This window comes from Nestor notabilis, unplaced genomic scaffold, assembly GCF_000696875.1.
Source record: "Nestor notabilis isolate BGI_N333 unplaced genomic scaffold, ASM69687v1 scaffold3842, whole genome shotgun sequence".
In the NCBI taxonomy this organism is placed as follows: domain Eukaryota; kingdom Metazoa; phylum Chordata; class Aves; order Psittaciformes; family Psittacidae; genus Nestor; species Nestor notabilis.
Window position 1 is genome coordinate 798 of NW_009918634.1, and position 14,543 is coordinate 15,340.

At 40.1% G+C, this 14,543-nt stretch overlaps 1 protein-coding gene across 1 annotated transcript in view; it reads left to right on the top strand.

Annotated features, from left to right (window-relative positions):
* Positions 1 to 13,544, top strand: part of MCM9 (minichromosome maintenance complex component 9) — a 14,285-nt gene extending 741 nt beyond the window's left edge. The window contains exons 2-7 of the mRNA XM_010009811.1: positions 4,291 to 4,607; positions 6,665 to 6,746; positions 8,265 to 8,465; positions 10,986 to 11,111; positions 12,343 to 12,462; positions 13,459 to 13,544. Coding sequence (XP_010008113.1) covers positions 4,291 to 4,607; positions 6,665 to 6,746; positions 8,265 to 8,465; positions 10,986 to 11,111; positions 12,343 to 12,462; positions 13,459 to 13,544 — 932 coding nt within the window. The remainder of the gene's footprint in view (positions 1 to 4,290; positions 4,608 to 6,664; positions 6,747 to 8,264; positions 8,466 to 10,985; positions 11,112 to 12,342; positions 12,463 to 13,458) is intronic.
* The last annotated feature ends 999 nt before the right edge of the window (positions 13,545 to 14,543 follow it).

The window sequence follows — 14,543 nt, forward strand, 5'->3', positions numbered from 1 at the left end:
CTAGCCACAAGGTCTAAAGAAAAAGAAGCTTTAGTGAAAAATATGTAGTTCATTGATCTTCCTGCAGGTTGACTTCTTTACCGTGTCACTTGGTTCATGGTCCTTACTGGCTCTAGCCATCTCCCAGAAGAAGCAAAGTCTAGATTCTGAGTGTCTTATAACAATTCCATCTGAAATTGTCAAATTTTATGCTTAACTAATTGTTCAAATATAACGTCTTATAAAATTGGCATGAACTGTTGAAAGGCATGATCTTTATTAGAGGATTTTGCCTTCTTTTTCAGTACTAGGTTGATAGTAAGTTTCACTATTAAGTTGATAATCCATTATTCTTTATTATTAGGAAATCTTTAGTTGCTTTGAGGTATGGTAAGTGTGGGGTGCAGGTTCTGGCAGGATATTCGGTTTGCCTGTTTTGAGGAACTGGTGGCAGCAGTGACCCTTCTGGTTGAAGCAATAGTCTGCAAAGCCAAGAGCTGGCAACTTGTGTTTACTTCCTTTGCCCTGTGTTAGAATGGTTTATGATCATTCAGTCTCTTGACAGCTTGAACTTGGATGAATCAGAGTTGTTAAATAGGCCTGTGTTTCATCCAAGTAAGTTTTATTTAAAATATTGTCACTAAAACACATACATCAGAAATTTAAGTACCCTCCATCTCTCATAGTGCTATCTTCTCCAGGTTTTTAGGGACAAAAAAAAATACCAATTCAGGTGTTAAGGAGCTGTCCTGGGTTCAGCTACAGCAGTCATTTTTTCTCCTTCTTAGTAGCTGGGGCAGTGCTGTGGTTTTGACTTTCAGTCTGGGAACAATGCTGATAACACCGATGTTTTTAGTTGTTGCTAAGTAATGTTTACTCTGACCAAGGACTTTCTCAGGCTCATGCTCTGCCAGGGAGGAGGGGAAGCCAGGAGGAAGCAGAGGCAGGACACCTGACCCAAACTGGCCAAAGGGCTATTCCATACCACAGCACGTCATGCCCAGTATAGAAACTGGGGGGAGTTACCCGGAAGGCCAGATCGCTGCTCGGGTCGGGCTGGGTATCGGTCAGCGGGTGGTGAGCGGTTGTGTCCTTTTCACTTGTTATTCCTCTTATTATTATTGGTAGCAGTAGTGGTTTGTATTATACCTTAGTTACTGGAGTGCTGTTATCTCAACCCGTGGGAGTTACATTCCTTCGATTCTCCTCCCCATCCCTCCGGGAGCGGGGGGAGGAAGGAAGAGGTGGGGGAGTGAGCGAGCGGCTGTGTGGTTCCAAGTTGCCGGCTGGGCTTAAACCATGACAGGAGCTTGTACAAAACTGCCGAGCACGTGGTGTGCAAGGATGGCCTCTATCTTGTACTAGAATTTGAAATGTTGGACATCTCCCTGTACCTACAAAAGTAGGAGTGAATTAAAAAACTTTCCCCCTAGTGTTCCAGGATACATTTTCAGCATTCAGAGCTTCGACATGAAAACAGAGTTATTTCTATTCAAAGTATGATTAGTTTATAAGCCACCAAGGAGTATTAGAAGGGAGTACAGCAAGGGGAAGACGATTGCCGCATGAGTAGTGGTGTCTTTAAGACATTCTTGCTCCTGTTATCAACCTGCTGCTGGAGCTGACCCTTCCTCCCAGAGTGATGTTTTGTCTGAATATTCCCTAACCCACCTCAGGCAAAATTAGCCATGTTTGATCAAATGCACAAGTCTGACTGGTGATTGATTGATGAAAGAAGTTAATCAGCAGACTCACAAATTACTTCATCACTAAACTGGAGGGAAACTGATGAAGAACAGAGGGTAGTTATCCTTGTGTGGTCCCGCTGGATCAAAAAAACATCAGTCCATGCAGTTTGGTTTATGTTCTGTACCACTGGAAGGCTGGCTGCTGGAGAAACAAAAGCAGTAAGGTGAATGATCTGTAGGCTTTTTTTATGCCCAAATTTTCTCACGCTACCTATTATCTTTTAAGTGGATGCTGGGTTCTGATTACGTTCAGGATTCTCATCTTGGAGCACTGTTTCCCGCTCCCACATCCAACAGGAATCAGGAGAATGTGATGCACTTTTATCAGTGGGAGCAGCAGGCAATGACCTGGAGTGGGGCTGAGGGGATCTGTGTTTCAGGCGTGGACTGAAGTGAGGAAAAGTGGTTTTGCTTTGCTAGGTATAAGAGTGGATTCTGAGCATGCTCATGCCAATATGGACAGGGCACCTAGGAGTTCGAGGAAGGATTTGAGGAGTCTGAATATGCAGTGATTAGTAATGGATGATTACCTCGGGTTTGCAGAAGAAAGTAGAAGATGAAGTTCTTTGCCTGAATTAGCATTGTAGGAATTTGACTGTATAATTTCCCGTTTGCCACAAATCTATTACGGGATTTTTCCTTACTCACTGTTAGCCTGAGCACTGCTGTGTCTGTTATTGATGGCCAAGCTGCTTCTAATAGTTATTTGTGATTATTAATACAGTAAAGCTAATTCAAAGAGGCACATACTCAGTTGAAGAATTTGTCGAACAATCTAATATGACCAGAATGAAGGCTCTTTGTTTCCCATCCGGACTCTGGTCTCTTCAGTAGTCATGGAGATGATCATAACCTATGTCCCAACAACAGTGCTGCAGCTCTCTCTAGTGTGAGATGTATTTTGCAAAGGTTGTTGAGCTGCACCAATACTGAGCTAGGGAAAACAGCTGGAAAAATAATGCATTTTGTCTTTTTTCTTTTTTTTTTTTTTGTCTGAATGCAAACCTGTGGGAGAAAAAGAATTTTCAGCAGGTTTGGTAAAAATATGTAAAGAGCTTTGCTACAGTCAACCAGAAAAATTTGTTTGCAGTTCTACATAATACTTTATTTCTTTTCCAGAATATTTAATTCCTTTCTGCTTTTCTGTTTTCTTTTTTTACTTTATTCTTTTATCTTTTAAAATTAGCTTAATATTTTAAAGTATTTTCTTTAAAAAAAAAAAAAAGCAAAAGGTCAGACACTTCGCTTAAAAGCATCAAACCAGAATGTTTCAGCATGCCTGAAATCACATAGAATAGAATCATAAAGAATCATAGAATGGTTTGGGTTGGAAAGGACCTTAAGATCATATAGTTCCAACCCCCCTGCCATGGGCAGGGACACCTCGCACTAAACCATGTTGCCCAAGGCTCTGTCTAACCTGGCCTTGAACACTGCCAGGGCATTTACCACTTTGGGCAGCCTGTTCCAGTGCCTCACCACCTTTATAAAGCATTTGGTTTTGAAAACACTGAAATAATTGCATGTTGTCCTTTTTTTAACAGCCAAGACTGCTGAGAAGATTTGACTTAAATGGACAAATAGTTTTGGTCCCCTTAGAAACATCATTTTGGAAGTAAAGCTAAGAAATTATTTTAAGAGCAGGCAATATCTTTTTAAGTTGATAATCTTTAGTATCTTGTAGCTCATATGCTAACTTCTGAAGAGGCAATATTTTGATGCTGTCCTCAGGCATGCATTTCAGACACCATTTATTTTCATAAAGACTTTGTAGGCCGTTGAGGTGGATGAACCTTCCTGAGGATTTCAGTTGCTGCAGTGGCCACACAGGTGAATGCTGGAGCGGGATGGGTCCACCACAGAGCTGACTGCTGGGGTGGAATTAAAGGAGAGCAAGTGGAAAGTGTTCTGTCACTGTTCATTTGATCGTACAAGTGAATTTGCTTTTGTTGCATTCATAACCTCTTTATATTCTTTTTGTGCCATCTTCCTTGTGCTTGAGGTTTACTGGGATGCAAGGTCCCTTCCAACCCAAACCATTCTATGATTCTATGATGTAAGGTCAGATTCTCACACACTAGGAATTTTAAATTTGCTTAGACTTGAGAATTCACACAAGATCAGGAGTTAAACTTGTGTAACTGTGGAAATAACATGGAACCACAATTAAGCAGCATAAATAAAATGTTGCAATTCAGATAAATCAGTTGCAGAACAAATGCCATTTGTCTAAATATCATTTATATTAATTAATAAATCTGAGAACATCAGGATCTCTTTCCATGAATGGAAACTGTTCATGACTATTCAGCCCTTGGCAAGAGTAGGAGAGTAAAGTGGCAACATTTTCTGTTAGTGCTCAATGCCTGATGATTTTCACTAACTGGGGCCAGTGAATCAGATTTATGGTACAACAGATGAATTGTTGAATCACATTTATGAAACGGTAATAACAATGTCTACTGTTAATGTCTGGCATTTCTTCTAGTCTTTCTGTTTAACTGCATTGTAACTCCATGTTTTATAAGCATAGCCTTACGCTGCACTCATTTTTATCTAACAGGTTTGCCTGTTTGCCCAGAGCTGACTCGAGAGCACATTCCTAAAGCCAGGGATGTGGGTCACTTTTTATCTGTTACTGGGACTGTCATACGGACCAGTTTGGTGAAAGTTTTGGAGTTTGAACGGAGTTACATCTGCAATAAGTGCAAGCATGTGTTTGCCGTCAAGGCTGACTTTGAGCAGTACTACACATTCTGTCGTCCATCAGCCTGTCTTAATGAAGAAGGCTGCAACTCAACCAAGTTCACTTGTCTCTCCGGAACAACCTCTTCTCCAACTTGCTGCAGAGACTATCAAGAAATCAAAATTCAGGAACAGGTGAAAAAAAAAAAAAAGGTGGAAAAAAGAGGAGGGTATTAAGTTGTAAGTGTGCCAAGTACAAAGAGAATTAACTGAGGAAGGCATTTGAGGGCTTAATTTCCTGCTGGAATAAGATGAGTCATTATTTTAGTGATACTGTTGATGCTTACATCAGAACTAAGTTTATCCCATTTCCATTGGTAAGTTTTACATGCTAAGATAAGTAGAAGTGTTACAGGTGCTGTTTAAAACAAATGCCCAAGAAAACGGAGAGAAGCCGGACAGCCTGCTGGTCAGAGATCTCCAGTCAGTCAGAGAGTTAAAAAATTAGGCACATGTTAACTAGACTTGCTCTATTAGGTAAGTCCATTCAATACTGTATGAAACACCCGGGGTCAGTGCCTAGATGAAGTTTCCACGTCAAATCCTTACAACACCAAGTATGCATTGTTTCTCTAAGCATTTGGTATATGATGCTGACGTTCAATGCTGCTTCTAAGGACTAAAGCTAGCCCAGTGGTAGCCAAGGCCAGCAGTGGTGCCGTGTGGTCAATACACGGTGTCTGCAAATGTCTGTTCCCTTCAGCCAATATTAAATTCAACAATTACTGAACATGTGAACCTTACAGAATTTGCATTTGATTTTCTGAAAGTAGCCCTGGGCAAAAATACAACTAAGCTGGAGGAGTAAGGAACAATTGGGCCTTTTTTCAGTAATGCATAAGTAAGATAAAACTGGCACAGGAGAATCTCCACTATATGAATATTGAGAATAAGTAGGGTATATTGCAGGCAGTGTTTCTGGTTTTAATATGTTCAGTTTCTTTTTCATAAACCTTTTCTAAGATATCATGAGTTGTTTCAGGGTTTTAATTTTATAAATTGAGAGGATAGTGGTGCCAATCTACATGCAATGTATGTGTGAAAACAGAAATGTATGAAATTAGAAATTAAGCTCTTGAAAGTTTAGAATAGCAAAAAAAATAAGGGAATAAAACTCTTTCTAGGAAAAAAGCCCCATGTTACATGTTCATACAGTGATTTTTTTTCTGACATACAGTTTCTAGAATGTTTCTTTTTTGGTTTACTGTGTGACACACAGATCTCTAGGATGGGAAGGATTTTCAGCAGCGTGGGCTTATTAAGCACAGTAAAGTTAAACCAGGAATGAATTTCACTTGTGTCTCTTACTGAGCTCTGCAAGTAACTGTGTATATGCCACCAGTACTGACAGTGATGTGAACTGCCTGTGGCCATTTAGATAATACACAAGGGGGAATTAACCTTCCTAGGCACTAGGGAGTGAATAAATCTAGAATTCTAGCATGTATGACCTGTGCTGCAGCATGAAAAGGTACTTCTTATTGTTGTAATTGTGCAGTGGATATTCTAAAAACTATTGCAGCCTTTAAGTGTAAATGGAAAGATTGCTAGCTGGAAATAGACAGTGACAAGACTGTATAGATTTTGCCCTGGAGAAAAGAAAGGGAATTACAGGACTTACTGGCACATTTGTCAATATACGTTTTTCTGGTTGTGTGTGATTTTCCTTTCCTGTTGATTTAATCCTTGACACCCAGGTATAAAATTACTTCTCAACCTGTCAAATTATGGTTAAGCACCAGAAAAATGTAGAGAATAATCTTTCAGTAAATCCTTCAGTGAAGGGTTATCTAACCCATGGACATGCTTCAGTACCCAAAGTAAACTTTGCATATTGAACAGGTACCTAAAAATATCTCAAATTATTGGGAAAAAGCCCCCACAGGTCTTTCAAATTACTTTGTTTAGCTTTCTTCAGCAAGATGTTGAAATCACACAGCACCTCCCAGGTTTAAGCCCCTTCAGCTAATTTAGTGCTCGATCCTGTTTTCATTAACATGAGCATTAAACTTCCGTCAGTAAGTTCATGGCAGCAGTGGCATGTATACTGTGCATACTGTGTATGTTTTATGAGAACAAACAAGACTTGACCTCAGTTCCATGAAAGGAATGTAGGTCCTGAAGCCAGAGCAGCTATAAATGGCTTTTGCAAGGTGCTGTTCTTAAGAAGTGCTTTTCCCTCTATCTCCTAGGTTCAAAGACTGTCTGTTGGAAGCATCCCTCGTTGTATGGTAGTTGTTCTAGAAGATGACCTAGTGGACAGTTGCAAATCTGGTGAGGATACAGCATATATCACATATGTTTGTACCATAAGCATTTTTATTTTTCCATTTGACATGAATCTTTGCCAAGTAGGCTGTTAGTGCTGAGGGCTTCTTGAATGAGCTGTGTTCATCTCACATTGCTGTTTCAGCTTGGATGTTAGCATGGCAGTTGTATAGTACTACAGCAAATGTCATACATCCCAGTGTTACATCTTGACTGTTAGACAGATCAGTTTCAGTAAGTAATCATAGAATCATAGAATGGTTTGGGTTGGAAAGGACCTTAAGATCATCTAGTTCCAACACCCCTGCCATAAGCACGAACACCTTGCACTAAACCATGTCGCCAAGGCTCTGTCCAACCTGGCCTTGAACACTGCCAGGGATGGAGCATTCTCACCTTCCTTGGGCAACCCATTTACAGAACAGTTTGGTTTGAAAAGGACCTTAAAGATCATCTATTTCCAACTCCCCTGAAATGAGCCACGATATCTTCAGCTACATCAGACAGCTCACAGCTCCATCCAGCCTGACCTTGGATGCTTCCAGGGATGGGACATCTGCCACCTCTTGGGGCAACCAGTTCCAGTGTTTCACCACACTCGTAAAAAAATTCTTCTTCCAGTGCCTCACCACCCTCATGGTAAAGAACTTCTTCCTTATATCTAATCTAAACTTCCCCTGTTTAAGTTTGAAGCCATTGCCCCTTTTCCTACCACTACAGTCCCTAATGAAGAGTCCCTCCCCAGCATCCTTGTAGGCCCCCTTCAGATACTGGAAGGCTGCTCTGAGGTCTCCACGCAGCCTTCTCTTCTGCAGGCTGAACAGCCAAGTAATGTGTTGTGATACACAGAAAGTATATTAAATCTTGTTAGAGTTGGAACACCAAACCTCTTGAGGAGATTGGTTCACATCATCACACAGCGTATGGTGTGCCTCTGTGGGTTGGAGAGCTAGGTAGCCTGACCTCCTATCTAAGGAGTGGTACAGGGGGAGAAAGCTACTTGGTATTCAGAAAGGAAGCTAACTGGCAGGGGATGTATGAAAAAGTGACACAAACCTCTCAGATAGGCACATCCCCACAAGATATTAATTTCTGGTTGTACTTTCTCAGAACACTGTGGCCACAATGTTAATGGGTGATTCTGGAATTCATCACAAAAGTTACCAGAAGTCAAATAAGTTTTGATTAAAATTTTTTTATAGTAAATCCTATTGAAAGAATTGCTTCTACAGCTTACCATGAATTCCTCTCTTCTAAAAAAGGAAAAGAGCAGAGCTATACCTTTAAGTATTCACCTCCCTTAAACAGTAGAAAGACATAGCAACTTCCTAGACACAAGCAAGCTGCCTAATGTTTCAGACTTGCAGTAACTGCAGGTTTGCTTTTTCTTGATTTTTTTTTTCTTTTAACCTTATTAACTGTAACAAGAGGATCTCAATTGCATTGTTGGGCAGTACAGCTGATACATCTGTATACCTCAAGTCAGGTGTTTGTTAGTTTACTAATTTCTGTTGCTACTTCCAGGAGATGACATCACAGTGTACGGAGTGGTAATGCAGAGGTGGAAACCTTTCCATGAGGGTGCACGCTGTGACTTGGAGCTTGTTTTGAAAGCCAACTATGTTAAAGTAAACAACGAGCAGCTGGCAGGGGTTGTAATCGATGAAGAAGTCCGCAAGGAATTTGAAAACTTCTGGGAAAGGCATAGGAATGATCCCTTTGCAGGTTAGTAGTTGAAAGCTTTTAAATAGGACACATGATCAGATAGAGATGAAATCAGGAGTGAAAATACAGTAACTAAACTCATTTTCCCCCCATTATCCTATCCCACCACTCTTTCATTCAGTAGTACATTTTTTCCAGTATGGGAATATGAAATTCTTTCTTTAATATTACTGGGAAAAAAGTACAAAACACACTGCATTGTTCTTCCATCTTTTGAGGCTTCTAGAGTCAGGTGTGTTGTGGAACATTTATTAACAAGAAATGACAAATAATATATTGATCAGGAAAAAAAAGAAAAGCATTTTTAATCAAGAAATAAGCAGCATGCCTTTTAGAAGAAATAGTGTGGACCAGATCTGCTTTTAGTCAGCATAGCTGTTGACTCTGGGGCAAGAGATCTGACTCACTGTCTCTGCATCCCAAATTAAGCTGTGAATCTTCACCAGAGAGCTTAGCACATCTTGTCTTTAACCTACCTCTTGGATGCCTAGACCTTTGACTAAGGTGCTGCAGAGCCTCCTATCAAATTTGGAGAGAGTCTCCCAATTCACAATGGCTTCCAGAACAGCCAGTGTGTTTAGTGTGCCAGCTCCTAAGTTTACCATATTCTGCAGCCACACATCCAGGAATTAGTAGGAATTGTGCCTGGAACTCTGTCCCTCTCCATAATCTGTGTGCCTCCTCCTGAACTGCATGGAAGTTCAATGGACCCTAGGATTTCTGCCACTAATCTGTTTCAGGCTAACACTCTCTTTTAAAACCCTGAAAAGGGCTTAGTCTTCCTTCTTAAAAGACAGAAAGGAGGAAAATTAAGTGGGAATGTTCCCCATGTCGGCTGAAAAATTAGATATTGGAGATGTTGTCAACGACAAAGATTCTTCAGAAATGCATTTCCTGGAAATGCAGTTTAATTTCCTGGAAAGCAATTTAATTGCTAGCCTCCTGCTGTTTGGAACAAGAACATTTCTTCTTCCTGCACTTTGGAACGAGAACATTACTTATCACCCTGGTTGGAACAGCTCAGAAGGTAAGTCAGGATCCTCTTTGAAGGTCTGTCATGGTTTAAGGTCCTATTTAATCCTCTATTCTCAAGACAATTTTTGGAAGCCTGCAGGGAGCAATGTGGTTCTAGGCAATATTACCTGTTCAGAATAAATAAATTAATATGAAGTGGCTACCAGAAAATTGAGGTGGAAATGGAAAGACTCTGACTGGCCAAGATGTCTGTTTCAGGCCGTTTGTCTGAATTTATATTGAAACTGAGAGAGAGATCAAATTTGACTAAGAAGTCTAAGGTATAGGCCATTTCACAACAGGATGTGTGTATATTTACTGTTTTTCAAGAGATAATGGTAGCTACTACTGCATTTTATGTCAATAGTTCATGATGCTGTGTATTTGATGTCCTGAAAAAGACTTCTCTGGCAGGCCTCTGAAAGGATTTATGCAGGTGACTATTTTTTCTGCGTGCTATCTAGAAAGAAGCAGATGAGCTGCTCAGCAATGACAAGGCAAATGAATCTGAAGTAAAACAGAGGCAACTGTGGAGTTAAATCTCGAGTTATCCTGTGGCTGACCAAAGTTTTTTAAATTCATTTTTGGACAAAGATGTTAGTTCCTTCAGAATATCTCCACAATAAACACATATGCCTCAGATCATCTATTAGATGCCTACATATTTTGCCAGGACCATGTACTTGCATCTAAATTTAAAACGTGAAGTTAACAGCTCAAAAGCGGTTGCTCTGTTTAATTCCCTAGCAATGAGAGTAATGTATGGCATTAAACCGGTGATCCCTTAATGTGCTGTTAGTGTCAAAATCTCCAAGGACAGAACTAATTCTGCCACAGACTTTCCAAGCCAATATCATTATGGTAGCAGATTGAAATATTGTGTTGCTGGGAAGAGACAGTAGTAGGGTGGGAAGAAGGGACATTTGATACAGTAGAGTCAAAGGAGAAGGAGTTTCAAGATGATGATGAGAAAATGAGTGCACCTATGGGTGCACAGGTTTAGCGCAAAGCTCTGCAAGTGTTAGAAGGTTTCTTAGTTTTCTTAAATGTATCACACGCTTATATTCAAGGAGATACTTTTAAGTCGGAAACTTTTACATTTTATTCTTTATAGCCCCTACACCTGATCTGTGAAACAACAGAATTTGCATGATGGCATTTTGTTAGTACCTTTTTTCATGATATTTAGACCATACATTCCTTAAATTGTGCTAGGATTGGCTTTGCTGCTTGTGGCTGTGGAAGGCTTAACTCCAATTTAATGGAGGAAGTTTGGATCTAACAACTGCTTTGGGCCCATTCACAAAAACAAAAAGTAAAAATCTCCCCCTCTCCCCCCTTCCTTGTTGCTCTTGTTCAGGAAGCAGACCCAAATTATTTCTGGCTGTACATAGGGCTGGGGACATAGGACAGTTACTTGTGCACAGAGGATTTCAAACGTACATAGGAGAAACCGAGTTTTACAGTTAGGACAGTGCTGAGTGCCATTTTTTGTTTCTGTTCTAGGGAGGAATGAAATTTTGGCTAGCTTATGTCCTCAAGTTTTTGGATTGTACCTGGTGAAGCTGGCTGTAGCCATGGTGCTTGCTGGTGGTGTGCAGAGGACCGATGCTACTGGAACTCGTATCAGAGGTTAGTATTGTTTCCAACAGTATCACATCCTTTCTAACAGTTGTTTCCATCACTGTCTTCACCCACATACCTCCCCCCCACCAAATCAAACCAGTGGGATTTGGAGCATGATCATCCCATTTACTTGAGTGAGAGCAATTTTTGATTAATGCTGAGTATTCTCCAGAATCTCAGAGAAATCAAGTGAGTGTCTGGACTTCCCTTTTTTATTTTATTTTTTCCCAACTAAAAGCAGGCATTTAGGATTCCATTAAGCAGAATATTAAAGGTAGTTGTTTTAGATAAAACATAAACTTACTTTTTATTGTATAAGTAACGTTTTGAAATGATTTCTAGTAGAATATTATCAGCAGTATTTGGCACCAAAGGATAGAATATTAATGTTTCCTTGATGTGGATCACTATAGTATATTGAAAGGAAAAATTAAAGGATTTGTTTGGCTTCCTAATGCCAGACTTTTCCATCTGTGATTGTCAGCACATCTCACTTAGTTCTGTTACTCTGAGTTATCTGCCTGCTGATTCTCCTGCTGTTGTTATTAGATGGCAAATATGCCATGTGCCAGGTGGTATGCAGGTTGTAATCTATGTAGGTCATAATAATTCTAAAATAGTATGTCAGTATATACAAATACAGGATTTTCTGAATGCTCCAGCAGCTAAATAAAGTTATAGACTTTATATATGAAGTTGTACTAATATTTTGTAGCAGACAGTGAAATAAATTTAGAGCACTTCAGTGTAGCCAAATTACTTACTTCTGTGATTTCATTGTTTTGAAATTACTGAGTTCTGTAAGAGTTGGCAATGTAACAGAATCTGTTAAGAAAAACAACCTGCTGGTTTTATTACTTCTTTTTGCAATCGTTCAAGTATCTGAATAGTGGAATGACAACTAAAACCTGGTATCCTTTTGTTTCATGTTCAAGAGTGAGTTGAGTATGAGAAATGTGTACTCTAACATGTAAGAACTGACATTACAGAAGTATATCAAATATTTCATTGTAAATACTTGGTTTGGATACAGCAATATGATGACATCCTTTTATTAAACAATATATTTATCACACCCAATAAATAGTGCAGTTTTAAACAGGATTACATATTGTAATGTATATGTAGTGCTAAATGTTAGGTGAACAATTAAAATTATTAATTAATTCTGAGCATTTTGTGTATATCTTTCTTGGTATATAAACTGTCTACTCCTACATCAACATTTTCCCCCAAGGTGAATCGCATCTTTTGTTGGTTGGAGACCCAGGTACAGGGAAATCTCAGTTTCTCAAGTATGCAGTAAAGATCATGCCACGCTCTGTGCTTACTGCAGGAATTGGATCTACAAGCGCAGGTATGTGCTTCTTCAGCTGGAACGTTTTTTCACTCGAGTGTGTTTATATAGAGGTCTTCTAAATACATGAACATGTGTGCTCAGGTTGTATGAGCACAGCTAAAGCAACAAATTGGTGTGGAGGCATATGAAGCCTGACATGATTCTATGCAGAAGGGCAGTCCTGCCCCTTCTTCTGTATCAGTAGAGCAGTGTGATGAGCTTACAACCTTACATGCCTCATCCAGAGGCACCTCACGCTGCTTTGCTAGCAGAGGATGATCTGGACCTGTATTTTTAGTGTTCTTCCCAGTTATGACAAATATGACATCTTTCCAGAGCTCATACTGTGATGGGCTAGCATCATTTGGTTTCTCCTGAACAAACACTTCCCTTTTTTCTGCTCTTTTATATGTTCTGGCTAGGTGCCAGTTTGATTTCTGCTGGCTTTCTGGAAATTCACTCATGCTGAGGAATTATTTCCGATTTATAAAGGTGGTTTCAAGATGGTTTCAGAAAGCAGCTTTCTGTTTGTTTGTTTAATGTAGGTATGTCCCAGCTGGCTCTGAATACCAGGTATCTTTACAAACTCTTCTGGGGACAATGTGCAGGGTCAGATTACCTCTGCAAATGACTTTATTTGGGCAAATGACTATATTACTAGTACATTCAAAATCACAAAACAGGGACAAACCCCAGTGTCTCAGCTAGCATGTGTACCTTCAATGTTTCTCACATAGTGAGTGCTGCTTTTCATTTTATGTCTGGGAAGCAGCATTATTTGTACATGGGAACAGCAGAGGATAAGTCCTTCCCAGTTCTGTAGCTATGTGTGCATATGTGTAACTGGGTCTTTTGTAGCTGCAAAAGTGGAACATGATGTTGAACATATACTCTTATGTGCAGGGAACTTGCTGCAAAGCAAGTTTGGTTTTCCATTCAAACTGTTGACAAATAGGTCTGGAGGGAAGCCAGAGGGAACACTGTGGCTCAACATAACCTTTTTGTTCTGTGTAGGAACTGAGAACAAGCTGGATAATATAAGTTTTGCTAAGGGACTGACAGTGATACGGAGTGAAATTTTGCCACTCATTTCAATGTGACTTTGCCCACTTTTGTCAGGGAGTAGTACTACTACAGGGAGTAGTAATCTCCCCATGACAGCTGCTCTTGGCCTCTGATGTTGCTGTTGCCTTCTTCACTTCATCTCCCTCTTCTGCTTCATTTTCCATGTGACCTGGTTTCCAGCTTAGCCATGATAGCTATGTTCAAAGACATTTCTCTGAAAACCAGTACTGCAGTTTACAAGCTTGCTGTGGTTTGTGTGCCATGCAGTCAGCTGTAATGATGTGTGGAGATGGAGTTTCATCTTGTGAAGGATTTTCTTGGGTCTTCAGATTGTCTACATTTCACCTAAATATTTCTTACATTTTAAAAGGCCTTTTGCTTTCCTTCCTCCTCCCTTCCCTCCAGATCTGACAGCAGGTGCATCAAATTTCCACCTTAAAATTCTTTAGGACCCTTGTCACAACCATAGAATTACAATTCCTCTTCCAGAACTGTCTATCATGTCAGTTTTCCCTGGTTTTCTGTAGAAGTGTTATTTGTACCAGGGCAGTGTATCAGGCCATTAGCATTCTCCTTGTGCCAAAATCCCCTTTCTTTCCTGTTCATGTGCTTTGAGATCCACTATGATCCTTTGGGGCCCTGTGGTGCCATGTGCCCAATGCAGCCTGTGATCCCAGTTTCAGACCTAACTGGAATTGCCTCCCAGAATTCCAGAAAAAGTGACCTAACTCTGCAGCTTGATTTGTTGTTGGGCCTCTGCTCTTTCCACCGGGTTCCTGCCTGCCCCAGGGCTTTGTAAACACAGCCTGTGCTTCATCAGATGTGTTTTGCCTGATTCAGAAAGTATGACCCAGTCTTTCTTGTTCTTTGTTTGGAAGACCTTCATCTTTCTTACCTCACCGAAAAGTTCAAGTCACCTGCTTGCTGCAAACAGCCCTTACAAAGGACCAAGAATCTATTACCTGTTTTACCTCCTCTCTCTGGATAACATTTCTGAATATACTTGTATTATTAGGCTGCCTCTCTTGCAAACA